Source organism: Ursus arctos, unplaced genomic scaffold (genome assembly GCF_023065955.2).
Source record: "Ursus arctos isolate Adak ecotype North America unplaced genomic scaffold, UrsArc2.0 scaffold_7, whole genome shotgun sequence".
Lineage (NCBI taxonomy): Eukaryota > Metazoa > Chordata > Mammalia > Carnivora > Ursidae > Ursus > Ursus arctos.
Genome location: NW_026623089.1, coordinates 29,052,164 through 29,065,578, shown reverse-complemented (window position 1 = coordinate 29,065,578; position 13,415 = coordinate 29,052,164). Strand labels below are relative to the sequence as shown.

The following is a 13,415-nucleotide window of genomic DNA, read 5'->3' as shown; positions in this document are numbered from 1 at the left end:
TCAAGCAGTTACTAATGTGAGTTGGCTCATCACATTCCTTGGTCTCCACTCTACTTCATCCTGCTTTATTGCTGTTTTTTATTGCTGCTGGAAGAAAAATTTATAGTAGGTCATTTGATTAAATAGTAAACATCTTCTAGAAGGCAGTCCTGGATTAGTTGTCTCATTTTCTAGCCTACATTCAAGTTGTTTTTAAAAATCTTATTTATGCATATACATTATATTGAACAAATATTATGTTTTTAGGGGTCCTCCTTGCATATACTTCCAGCGTAAATTCTGGGCTCTAGGAATAGGGAGATAATAGTGTTTTATGAGTACTTAATAGCCGGTAGTCACTTTTCTTAATAATCTTTTAATTTAGCCAAGATAAGGCTGCTTGTTAAAAAGGTAGAGAGGACTTGGGACAGAAAGATAAAGGGTTTTGGGACTATGAAGAAAGACAATATATGGATAAAATTCATGGGCGCATGAGTTATTTTGGAATTTCCTTAGTTGCTTACCTGATTACATTAATTATTTTATGGCAGGTTTTACTTTCTTTTAACTTGAGGGTTTCTGTAGGATGGATTAGTAGGCCCTCTACCTAGTCTTTAAAAATCTTTTGGTTCAATACATTGTAATTAGTTTTTGCTAATTGAATTATTCTTTCTTCTTGCAGATTGAGGTGGTACCATGCAGCAAGCAGCAGAGAGATGCAGAGTTCGAGCCAGAAGACCTGACATGGCACTTTATGTACCTAAAGCTCGAAGGGGCGTAGTGCTGCTCAAGTCAGGTGATGAGGAAAAAAGCTGCGGTCCACCTAGCTCCGTGGTGAAAGAAGAACAAAAAGATTGTTTCTTCCAAAAGGAGATCTTGAGAGACAAATCTGAGACTCAAAGATTAAGCATTAGTCCTGATAAAAAGGAGCACAACCGTAAAGAAGGAAAGAAATTTTCAGCAAAATTAAGAAAAGACATGTGCCTTCAAGAAAAAAAGAAAGATAAGATTTGTGTTAAGAGGGGAACTACAGAATCCAAAGAAACATTATCTCAAGGACATCAGCAAAGCATCTCAAATCCTGGGATACCTAGTGTACCTTTACAAAGATATTTTAAGCCAAAGGAGGTGGAGTGTTTGGAGATTGAAACCACAGATGTGACAGGACCTGGGAAGTTGCTTCTGTCTCAGTCTTCAGAAATGAGTGAGGCCCAGGTTCTAAACAAGCCATTCCAAAATGTGGAATTCTGTGATGTCAGTAGGCATGAGTTAAGGGGCAAAACATTTGAAGGCAGAGGTTTAGAAAGCGGAATTGAGACCGATGCCAAGGCTGTGGAGATACTGTCCCAGTTTCCTGGAGTTTTTAATTCTGTGTTGAAACCTGAGAGTATGACTGTACCTGTAAAACTGAATTCTAATTCTGGAATTGTACAACAAAGCATGCAAACATCGTGTGGAATGTTGACTCCCAGCAGTGGAGGCATCACTGGTATTTCTGTTCCTGGAAGTCCTGATGGTATCACTGACCAAACCTGTGTAGACTTTGAAGCTGAGAATGTTGGTGATGGAGCCAACAGTACAGATTTCATCTTGGGTCAGAGAGCTATAGATTCCATTCCTGAGACTGTGGATCACATCTCTCATAAAATGACTGTAGTCAGCGAATTAGAGAGCATAAATGGTATTTTTGATCCGACAATGATTAGAGAGTGTGAGAATGACAGCACTGCTGATGACTTATGTATAAAGTATGAACCTTCTGATACAGCTCTCCTTGCTCATGAAACAGATACAGATAGTGAGTCGAAGAGTGTAGGTGACATTACCAATAAGGCATGTAAGATGGACATGACTGATGTCCCGTCTGATCAGATAACTACGGGCAGCCCTTATGTAGTCGCAGTTAGAACAGCTGATGATGCCTGTAGCAACACAGGTAGTTTCTCAAAATATTTAGAAATGAGTCCAGATACAGCCCCTCTTCACGTAGCTAGAAGTGGGAGTGACATGGACAATTTCAGCAACCTGACTGCTTGCTCAGATATTTATGCTGAGAGTATTTCATCTAGTTTCACAGAGTCAACAGGAAAGTTGATAGAGAGCTTGTCAGATTGTGCTTCCTCCTTACCTATAAAGAAGATTGCTGGTAGTAATTGTAACACTTTTTTGGACTCTGAACTCAGTATGTTAAATGGGACAAAAGTACTTTCAAACAGTGCCTTGGGCAATGATCTAGATTGTACTGGTGATATAACAGAGGCATTGCATGAACTAAAAACTGCTGAAGAGTTCAAAACAAAAGAGGAAGATGACTCAGAGAATATAGAATTTGGTGTATCCTTTCCTGATATAGAATCTGTATCTATGGAAACATCCATGGAACCAAAAGCAACGGAAACGTCTCGTGTGGAGGGAAGTGTTGCTACTGAAGAGAGCTGGGAGTCTTTGTTTAATGATGATGGTGACTGCCTGGATCCACGTCTTCTGCAAGAGGTCTGTTTAGTAGAAGTTGCTCAATGTTTACATAATTTATAGATTCATAGAGCCTGGTATTTTGGGGATCATTTTGATAGACATGTGTGCACACTCGTACGTTCACTCATATTACATCCAGTGTAAGGGTTCCTGTAATAAACAAATAGGATTGTAGATTGAGAAAAGAATACCTGGTAGATCTTTACAAAGTAAAACATACCAAATTGAGCTGCGTTTATAATAGCCAAGTCCTGAGAGATCTTATCGAATAGATTAAGGACAAATCTAATGGATTCTGGCTATCTGTTGAGGAAGTGCAGAGGGAAACTTCTTCAAAAGGATTTTCTGCATTGATAAGATATATTTTACACAGGCCTATTTGAGGGAGGAGAATAACTTATTATTATTCATATTTATTGTGTTTTTCCAGGACATGTTGGAATGTTGTTAGACACTGTGGAGGGAAGGAAGTAGAGAAGGGAAGGGTAAAATAAGGGAAGGTGTGATTGTTTCTTACATAGTTTATGCTGAGTTAAATTAAAGAATAAATGTTGAGTACATGTAGAAAATATGAGTGAATAATGACATGCTGGTTAGAGTTCATAAATACAAAATGTTGGGTTTGAAGGCATTTTGGAAATTATTTAATCTTTTCTTTTTCTTAATTTAGATATTCACTCTCTATCCAATATTTAAATTCCTTACCACAAATAACAATTGTTGGTTTTAAATAGTAGAAACACTTTCCCTTCAGTCCTTATGGTGGGTTCACATAACCTTTGTCTGGAAGGGGAAAAAATAATTCCCCTGTGAAGTCCCCAATTTTATAAATGAGGAATTGAAGCTTAGTGGTCATACCTTTAGGAAAGGCAGAATCAAGATTTCAGTCTAGTTTTCTCAATTCAGTGTTTATGTTCTATCAGACCAGTTCTTTACCTATAAAATACTTTTGCTTGAATGATTCCAGAGAGCCTTTTAAATATGAAGTGATTAGTGCTTTTGTTACTGAGAATTAAACCAGAAGTACAGAAAAATGATCACGTGGATGTGAAGAGACACATGAAACTGGAGAGGGGCAGGCCGTTGGACAGAACTGACTTTCCAATACCAAGCAGTTCCTCGTCATTCTTAGGTGTCTGCACGTGCACCTGTACCACAGTTAGCACTTCTTATGATCAAGTCGGAAACACTATGTCCTAAACGTTCCTTAGAAATATACAGCCGAAGGTATCTATGAATGGGCATCCATGAACCCCTTGAAATTGCATGCAGAATTTTATATGTATGTGCAGTTTTTCATAGCTTTCATCAGATTCTCAAAGGCCGTGCTTCCCGAAGTGTGTGGTCCCTGGACCAGCAGCACGAGCATCACCTGGGAACTTGTTAGAAATGCAAATTCTTCAGCCCAGCAGTCTGTGTATTTATGTGTTTTCCAAGTGCACATAAAGTGAGAACCATTGCTCCAAAGGTAATAGACAAACTTAAATGTGTATCAGAATGTGAGTGTGTTAACTAGAGATGGCTGTCCAACCATAATTAGAAAAGAAAAACACTGTTCAGTAGAGGTTTTAGACCCAAATTAGTTTAAGAAATACTAGTAATGTGGGAAGTTAGGTGAATATAGAGAAGTTATTAAGGATCCTAGCATTGGAAGAAGGTCTCAGTGTTGGCAAAGGGATTACCTGAGAGGTAGAGAGCACGGTTATGCATAGGAGAGAAGGAGTAGCTTCCTCTGAAAAAAAGACATTGCACACAGAGCCTTTTACGCATGGTGGGATTCAGTAAATATTTATTGAATGGATGTAGGTGATGGGGCAGAGTTGGAGCTCTATGCTTTTTTAGGGCGGACTCCAGGGGCTTTCAAAACTTCATTGCTGCTGGAACTTGGATTCTCTATGGTGGTAGCTTAGGGATATGGCTTCTCTAATGGGGGAGGAGGGTTCAAGTGTGCAACTCTGTTTTTCAGGTCTTAACACTTTTTAGAATAGGTACAGAAGAATATGGGCAATCACTCAGTGTTTTGAGGAGCATAGTAATATAGCCGAAGAGGACACTCACATGCTCTAAAACTGGGAATGGCTAGAAAATGGCGTATGTAATGTTTTAAGCTGAAGACAGCCAGTGCCTGGGTGTTGTGTTTGGATATCACCTACTGCGTTGGTGCTTGCCAGGGAGTGGGGTCTGTGTTGAGGTATAAGGGGTGATGAGAGCAAGAAGGAAGGAAATGGATTGAGAATGCAAGTAGCGGATCCAACTCCAAACTATGGTCTCCTGTGCTTTGAGTTTTAGGAGATGTAATAATAATGTTATTAAAAGATGTCACAAATCCAATAACATTAATAGCCCTCTGGTGACTGTTACTCTTAATTTATTATTTATATTGCTCCAAACATACTTTATTAAAGGTTAACCCAGTCTCTCTTGAAAACTTTCCAGCCAGTGATTTTTGCCTCTTTTCCCAGCGGGCCTCTTTCTTTGTTGACAATGGCTACACATGGAGGTATGTCTAATACTTCTAATAAGCAGGGAGGTATGCTGTAGAGCAGGGTGTGACAGCCATTGGCATGTGAAGCAGTTTCCTGCAACATTTGACTTCTAAAACTGCCTGAGTGGACAGAGAGCATAGATGGGTCATTACTGAATTCCTGGAACTGCAATTCTTGATGATTCTCTAAAGATCACGCTTAATCTCCTAAAGCTATGGTTTGGGATACCCAGAAATGTAAGATGGTAATTGATAAAGAAAAAGATGTTGGCCTGACTTCTAACCCTCTGACATCTTGGTACAAGAACGCAGGAATTATCATTGTCTAGATAAAACTTCATAGCCCCTAATGCCTCCTGTAGTGATCTGCAAATCTGTTGATTGGTAGGAGGGTTAGTAAGATACCAGCAACATAACATTGATGTTGATAGACTATGGCATCTGGTCCCTTCACTGGCCATTTCTGGCCTTAATTTGACACTGGTCATTTCTGGCCTTGATTTAGGTAGGAGTCTCCTTTTGTTACAGAAGGCTACTAATAATGTTATAACCATGGAAAAGAGAAGAGTAAAGGAATACCAGCCATCCCAAACTATTTTCCTTTGTGTGTACTACCTCAGCATTTATGCGCTCTCTTCCCACGTAGACTTTTGCAAAAATGCTCTCTGTGTTTAAGTAGGAAACCCAAAGTGGAAGGAAAACTTCAAAATCCATCCACTAAAAGCAAATTATATGAAGTACGAAGGGAGGAAAGTCCTTTATCCCATCCCCTGGGGACTTCATTAATAGTTGGTACTTCATCACTTTGCAGTTAAATGGAAAGATTGAGTACTCAGAGTTTGATAACTATAAATTGTAAATAGCTTGATATATATGGTTATTATCACTTTCATTTTAAAGGTACTGTGTTACATGCCAGCTTTTTTCTCAGCTTTAAAGTTCCTTTTATTTAGAGAGACAGGATGTAACCATGTGATTAGATAGTCACCTAGCAATCTGAAGGATAACTAATATGAAACCACCATATAAGAGATGTCCTAAATTTGATTGTCTGATGGTTGATCTAGACAGTGGCTTCAACAAAGGATGAGATCCCTGAGGGCTAAACTGGTTGACACTGTTGCATGTTATTGAGGCCATAGAATTAAACAAGATTTGAAGCCCTACTTCAGAGATTGTTGTATGCTCCCAATTTCTGTTTTTTCCGTTTTTTAAAGTTGATAGATTTTCTTTTTTTGACCAGTTTTAGGCTTACAGGAAAAAAAATCGAAGAGTTTGGGGTTCCCATGTAACTCTTCCTTCACTGTTTTATTACTATTTTAACTTTTATTTTCACAATACCTTTTATTGTACCTCATTTTAACAGACTTATATTTAATATTTTTATTAAAATGCCTGAATTAATATGTTATTAACTGCACAAGTGAGGATTCCAGATGCCGTATATTCAAATGCAATCACTTGGGACATCCAGTGAAGAATCTGAATTATGTACTCTGTTGTTCAGTCCACTAGTGGATGATGACTAGATCTCTGGTTCATACAGAAAGAGGGAACATTAAGGGAATACCATTGCTCATAATTTGTTTATTTCTAGACCAAACATCTCCTAAAATGAAAAATCTCCCATCTGAGCTTCATTAGGTTTGTTGCATAATATTTTCTCCCTCTTCATCTGCATTCACACCGCTAGCATTTTAATTTCTGATGCTTTTTCAGGACAAAAGAGAGGTAAACAGTTCTAGGCCTCTATTGTCGGTACAAGGAGGCATTCTTTTCTGAAGCCTCAGAGATTCGTGGTGTGCCTTACTCTGTCCCTGGCAGTGCTTTTGCTTTAGTGAGCTCCATGAGATTTGGTATGTGGGGTATAGTTAGGGCAGATGGGGTAGGAGTAGCGATATGACTCATAATGTTTATTCCATTTAATTCATTCTGTTTAGTGACAGTCGCAGGGAGGGGAAGTGGGAGGGTTTGCAAAGAGAACCAGAGTGTACATTCTACCCCAGTCAGGAGAAAAACATACTAACAGCTGTATCCCAAAATTAAAAATTCATTTGTGTTAAAAGTTTGGTTAAAGATAGAAACATGCCTTTAGGAGAATTAAATTCATCTACACTTTGATTTGAATTAATATCATTTGTATCAGAAATTGCTTGTAGGGGCGCCTGGGTGGCGCAGTCGTTAAGCGTCTGCCTTTGGCTCAGGGCGTGATCCTGGCATTCTGGGATCAAGTCCCGCATCAGGTTCCTCTGCTGGGAGCCTGCTTCTTCCTCTCCCACTCCCCCTGCTTGTGTTCCCTCTCTTGCTGACTGTCTCTTTCTCTGTCAAATAAATAAATAAAATCTTAAAAAAAAAAAATTGCTTGTAGGCCATGTTGGGTACTCTGTTGCTGGGCTTTGGGAGGGAGTGCTAGAAAGGAAAAGAGGGGCCCAACTATAGGCCTGACTCCTGAAGTGGGTAGCCAACAGTCAAAATATATTTAAATTCAAACTGTTTTGTGTTATAAAATTGAGGTTGGGGTGTGAGGAGATACAAATATGCAATAATGCTTTTGGGACATTTGGGACAGAGGGATATTAAGTGCTAGTCAGCAACCTTGTATAGATTTTTGTGTGAATTGACCAAAAACTGAGATTGTTGAGGAAGAGCCGAGAGGATGCCCAGGCATACTGGATCCTAGGCTTAATGCACAAAGACTATGTTTCTTACCCTTCAGGTGATGGGTTGTGCTATTATATTGCCTGCCCAGGACAAGACTGACTCATTTCTTAAAGCAGTGGGTCTGAGTCTGCAGTTTGAAGGTCAGAAGTACGTATGTGTTGCCTGATGGGGACAGATAGGCAAGGGGTAATACTCTCTAGAGTAATAAACAAGGAAAAAAATTTTGTTTGGGAGAACTGGCATAGATATGATGTAGGATCTTAGGTATCTGAAGGGAGCAAAATCACGGACTAGAGAAATCAAGCATGAAGTGGAATGGCAGTAAATGCTAAGTTTATCTGTTTTGCAGTGTTCTTAGGTCTTGTGGGCAGCCATTGTCACTGATTATCATAGCAGTACCTGAGTCAAGCTGTCAGGGGTAGTTTGGGAAGATTCAAACCTCTAGTAGTCTCCTATTCTTGGATAGTCTGGTTACATCATTGGCATCTCTCCATCTAATGTTTTCAATCATGCTGGGAAAAAGAGGAAATAGAGATGTCTCCCTGCCTTCCCAGTACTTCTCTTGACTATAAATTAAATCTCTTCGGTGGATCTGTTTAGCATCTTGTCAAGGATGCCAACATTAGTCTGCCATGTTAACTTATGTACTGTCTGGACAGAACCAGGTCCATGTTGGTTCAGGATGTTCACTTGGTCTTTGCCCATATATTCATGTGCCCTACATTACCATCCTTGGGGGAGAACTAGAGCTCTCAGATTTATCCTCTGGCACTGGGGTCAGTAAATGATCATCTGAACCAGTTGTTGGGGCACCATACATGTCTTGTTGTAGCTTTTTTCTTATTTCCTTTTACCCTTTTCCTTTTCTGCTTCCTTGTTCGTCCCCCTCCCCCTTTAATTATACCTTAATCCAAAGCTATGGCCATTGCTTTCTCCCACTGAGGATAATCAGAGGTATTGAGATACTGCTTATACCTGTTATAGAGAAATCTGTAGGTGACACCTTACAGGGCATTTTACCCATTCTTGTTACAAATTTTATGAAGCCAAAGTTTGCCTTTCTGGCTTTGGTTTCCTGGTAAGGTCAGTGGGGGTGTAGTGTAGATATAGTAGATAATTTTATTTGTGGGTAGGGAATTCCACTGGGAACATTATCTCCTCTTATACTTACTATATAAAATATTAGATTTTAAAAGTCTAAATTTATCCTTCTGTTGAAAGGGACATAATTCCAGAATAGTACAAAAGAGGGCTAGAAGCTATCATTTATGCTGCATAGCATGTAAATATTTATGCTGTAATACTTTAATGGTATTACCTTTTTAGGGAACTCCTTTTGGATGTTTTTGAACTTGGATCATGAGAAATCTGAAAAAACTTGAAATACTTTTTTTTTTTTAAGATAAGTAGTGTTATTATCTGCCAAAGACAAGAAGTTAAATGGGTTTAACATTTTAATTCTGACTTTTGGTTTATTCACAGTACTGTAGATCAACATGAAAAATTCTTGGCTGGGGCGCCTGGGTGGCACAGTCTTAAGCGTCTGCCTTTGGCTCAGGGTGTTATCCTGGCGTTCTGGGATCGAGCTCCACATCAGGCTCCTCTGCTAGGAGTCTGCTTCTTCCTCTCCCACTCCCCTGCTTGTGTTCCCTCTCTCGCTGGCTGTCTCTCTGTCAAATAAATAAATAAAATCTTAAAAAAAAAAAAAAAAAAAGAAAAATTTTTGGGTGTTACTCTTAACTTTCTGTGATACTAGCATATCTTAGGTAGAATTAAATCCAGATAGTTCAAAAACCTTTTTTTTTTTGTTTGGTTATAGCTTTAACCTGTTCTCCAACCAAATCTTAAATTATCAAGGTTTATAGTAAATAATGACATTTTAAATAGATTTTCTTCAACAGAAAGTGAGTTAATAAGCAGCTTTGTAGCCATAAGATGTAAGTGGAAGAAAAAAATAGAAACAAAGAACTTGAATAACCTAACCTATGTAATTGAGAATTGACTCTATGGGTTAATTCTGTAAGTAATGTTATCATGTTATACCACCAACTTGTGGTCACGTCTTTATTGTCCTTGTCCCTGTAACTTGATGCCCCCATGTTTAAATTTGTTACAGACATACCTATAGTTTAAAGTGGTTTATTATGTTTAATACAACTTTATTACATATTGAAATTCAAGTTCTTTTTGTAATGTGTGCTGAACATATATTAAATGTTTGTTGGGTTGGTGGTTAGGTGATCAAGATGAGGTTGGAGGAAGAGACAGGTCCAGCTCTATATAAGGTGTTGTGGAATGACTTTCAAAAGTAGTGCAGATGAGGTAAATGCTGTAGAAAGGTAGAGGAAGAGTCAGATTATACATGCTTTGGGGTATTTAGGGGAGGAATCATAGAAGAAGTGCTATTTGAGTATGTCGTTGGAGAATAGTGTGATATTTTGAGATGTGCAAACTGACAGATGTTAGCACTTGCAAAATAATAAGACCAAAGCAATAGGCAGAGGGAAGTAAGAAGTGTTTAGGCATAGTGAGTATTACTCTTTGATTGGAATGTAGCATATTTTAAGGGATGACATGAGATAAAGCTAGAAAGATATATTAGTATACTATCGCTGCTGTAATAGATTACCACAAACTAGTGTCTTAAAACAACACAAATGTATGAACTTATAGTTCTGGAGGTCGGAAGTCTAAAATGAGTCTCACTGGGCCAATTAATTAAGGTATTGGCAGGGCTGTATTCCTTTCTAGAGGCTCTTGGGGAGAACCTATTCTCTTGCCTTTTCAGCTTCTAGAGGTTGCCCGCATTCTTTGGCTCATGGCCACTTCCATTTTCAAAGCCAGCAATGATCAGCTGAGTCTTTCTAATACCATCACTTTGACTCACTGTCTCTTTTCCTCTGAGTTCTTCTGCTTTTAAGGACCCTTGTGATTATAACTGCGTCCACCCAGATAATCCAGGATAATCTCCCTAAAGTCTTCAAAGTCAGCTGATTAACAACCTTAATTCCATCTGCTACCTCAGTTCTCCTTTGCCATGTACCATAATCACAGGTTGAGGGAATTAGAACCTGGATATCTTTGAGAGACTGTGATTCTGCCTACCACAGGTAGGTTGGGGCCAGATTATAGGACCTTTAAGTACAGTCACTGAAGATTTTTGATCAAATCATCTGTGACATGGTCACAGCAGTGTTTCGGAGAGTTCAATTTATGCTCTGTATGCTATCTAGAATATGCAACTAGGAAGCAATCAGCAACCCTGTATTATCTTTTTAGTTTTGCCATTGATCTTCACTCCCTCCTTCCTTTTCTCCTTTTGCCCTTTCCTTCCTCTTCCTAGAGTAGCTTATATCCATAAATCCTGAATCAGAGAGAATTAGTTGTCCTGAACATTAATACAGCACTGTTCCTGATTGTGTTCACTGAAAGACCTTTTTATCATGTTATGGAAGGAATACTAGACTAGCAGTCAGGAGACCTGAGTTATGAGTCAAACTCTGTCAGTAATTTGATTTGTAATCTTAAGGATATCCTTTAGTCGCTCGGTGATGCAATCCTCCATCTTTGTAATCAGGATAATAATAGCAGCCATCTGACATGCTCATCTGACAGAGATATAAATATGACTTTATTCCAAAATAATGTATCATATTTTTGGGTGTTTTTTTGTCTGTAGAGAGTAACTGGCTGGTAACTTGGTAACTTTTTGTTTTTCTTTTTGTATCTTGAAGAACCAAGGATCAAGCAAAAAGCAACAAAAAATAAAAAGCTCAATGATCCATGCCTAATTGACCTACTCTGCTCACCCTTTTTTTTTCCTCTACAAAAAGGGATCAAGGCAATTAAGTCATAGCAAGTCAGGTACTATTTTACAGACTTGTTTTCAAGACCAGACCACCAGGCTGTAAGTCTTAAAACCCTTACTTTGGGGAAGATAATTTTAATTTAGCTGGATGGTTTTGTGAAAACTGGTTGTGCCTGTGAAGGAATACTCATATTTCACTTATGCTTTATAAATAAACAAGAGGGATAACTGGTAAAAAAAAAAAAAAATCTCGCGGCACCTGGGTGGCGCAGTTGTTAAGCGTCTGCCTTCGGCTCAGGGTGTGATCCTGGCATTCTGGGATCGAGCCCCACGTCAGGCTGCTCTGCTGGGAGCCTGCTTCTTCCTCTCCCACTCCCCCTGCTTGTGTTCCCTCTCTTGCTGGCTGTCTCTCTCTCTGTCAAATAAATAAATAAAATCTTTAAAAAAAAATCTTAAAATGTTCGTGATTCATAACTCAAGATTATTTGCTCTGAGTTATTTGCAAACTTTCCCTTGGTCTAATAAGGAGATCAGAATGAATCAAATTCAGAACCTCTCCCCTCTGTTGCTTTATCAAACATTTCTTACATCAGAACGAAAAATATATATGTAGGTCTTACAATATGAAGGTTTCACATTGACAGTATAGTAGACATTGGTTCAGTATATGTGACTCTTAGAGGAAATGTTTCAATCGTCTATAATAGAAATATGATGCAAGCTACAAATAGGAACCATGTATATAATTAAAAATTTTCTAGGAGCCACATTAAGAAAAGTAAAAAGAAACAGGTGAAATTAATCTGTCCAGAATATAATTTCAACATGTAATCAATATAAGACATTATTAATGAGGTATTTTATTTTTTTGTATTGTCTTTGAAATCTGATGTGTATTTTATACATAAAACACATATCAGTTTAAATTAGCCACAGTTTTCAAGTACTCAGTAGTAGCCACATGTGGCTGGCAACTGTTCTGTTGGACAGTGCAGGTCTGCTGCAGGTGTGTCTACATAATCAGCGCATGAAACCTTAGACCCTCTCCTTAAAGTTGTCTGTATTGCCTTGTCTAATCCCACTGTGACAGCGGCCCCACCCCCTCACTTCCCTTCACAGTCTTGCTCTGATCCTCACTTCATTCCATATTGTTCTCTATTAGACATTTCCCTCTTCAGTGTCACAAACTCCTCTCTACTTTACTCTGTCAAGGCTCCCTGTCATGTTTGGCTGAGATTCTCAGGAGAGAAAGTGCCGTTAACAGTATGGCCTCCTACCTACCACCATACCTCCACTAGAAATGTAAACTGATCTCCCTAATATCAGTACCACAGAGAAATGAAATGAAGTTCTTCTTCCTCCTTGGAAAAGTTAGGAATCCCTGATAACACTAGTCAGGAGTATGTTATTTGATAGGAAAAACTAGTCAGGAGTATCTAATTTGTAGGCTTTATATCTATTGTTATGAAATGTAGAATAAGAATTGTTTGTGTTGCTATTACTAACACTTTGCATTTAATCAGTCTCAGAAGCCAAAACACTTAATAGTTTCCTTAGAAATGGGATGTAAGTCAAACAGAGAAAGACAATTATCATATGGTTTCACTCATTTATGGAACATAAGAAATAGCAGGGAGATCAGTAGGAGAAGGAAGGGAAGAATGAAGAGGGGGTAAACAGAAGGGGGAATGAACCACAAGAGACTGTGGACTCTGGGAAACAAACTGAGGGCTTTAGAGGGGAGGGGGGTGGGGGATTGGGATAGGCCCGTGATGGGTATTAAAGAAACAGGATGTAAATATGTAAGTTCAATTTTGCTGAGTAGATTAGAGCAAAGGACAATAATCAGATGTTCCTGGCAGACCATTCTGCTGCTTTTCCTTTTTATTTTATTTTATTTTATTTTATTTTATTTTATTTTATTTTATTAAGATTTTATTTATTTATTTGACAGAGAGCATAAGCAGGGGGAGCTATAGGCAGAGGGAGAGGGAGATATAGGCTTCC

At 38.6% G+C, this 13,415-nt stretch overlaps 1 protein-coding gene across 13 annotated transcripts in view; it reads left to right on the top strand.

Moving 5' to 3' along the window:
• R3HCC1L (R3H domain and coiled-coil containing 1 like) overlaps positions 1–13,415 on the top strand; it is an 84,225-nt gene that overhangs the window by 51,582 nt on the left and 19,228 nt on the right. For 7 of the 13 annotated variants that reach the window (XM_026493821.4, XM_048218949.2, XM_026493820.4 and 4 more), the window contains one exon: positions 662–2,472. In XM_026493821.4, the coding sequence (XP_026349606.2) occupies positions 676–2,472 (1,797 nt within the window). In that variant the 5' untranslated portion in view covers positions 662–675. Of the gene's footprint in view, positions 1–661; positions 11,859–13,415 lie in introns of those variants that run through there. The other 6 variants (XM_048218953.2, XM_048218952.2, XM_057308415.1 and 3 more) reach the window with 4 other exon arrangements.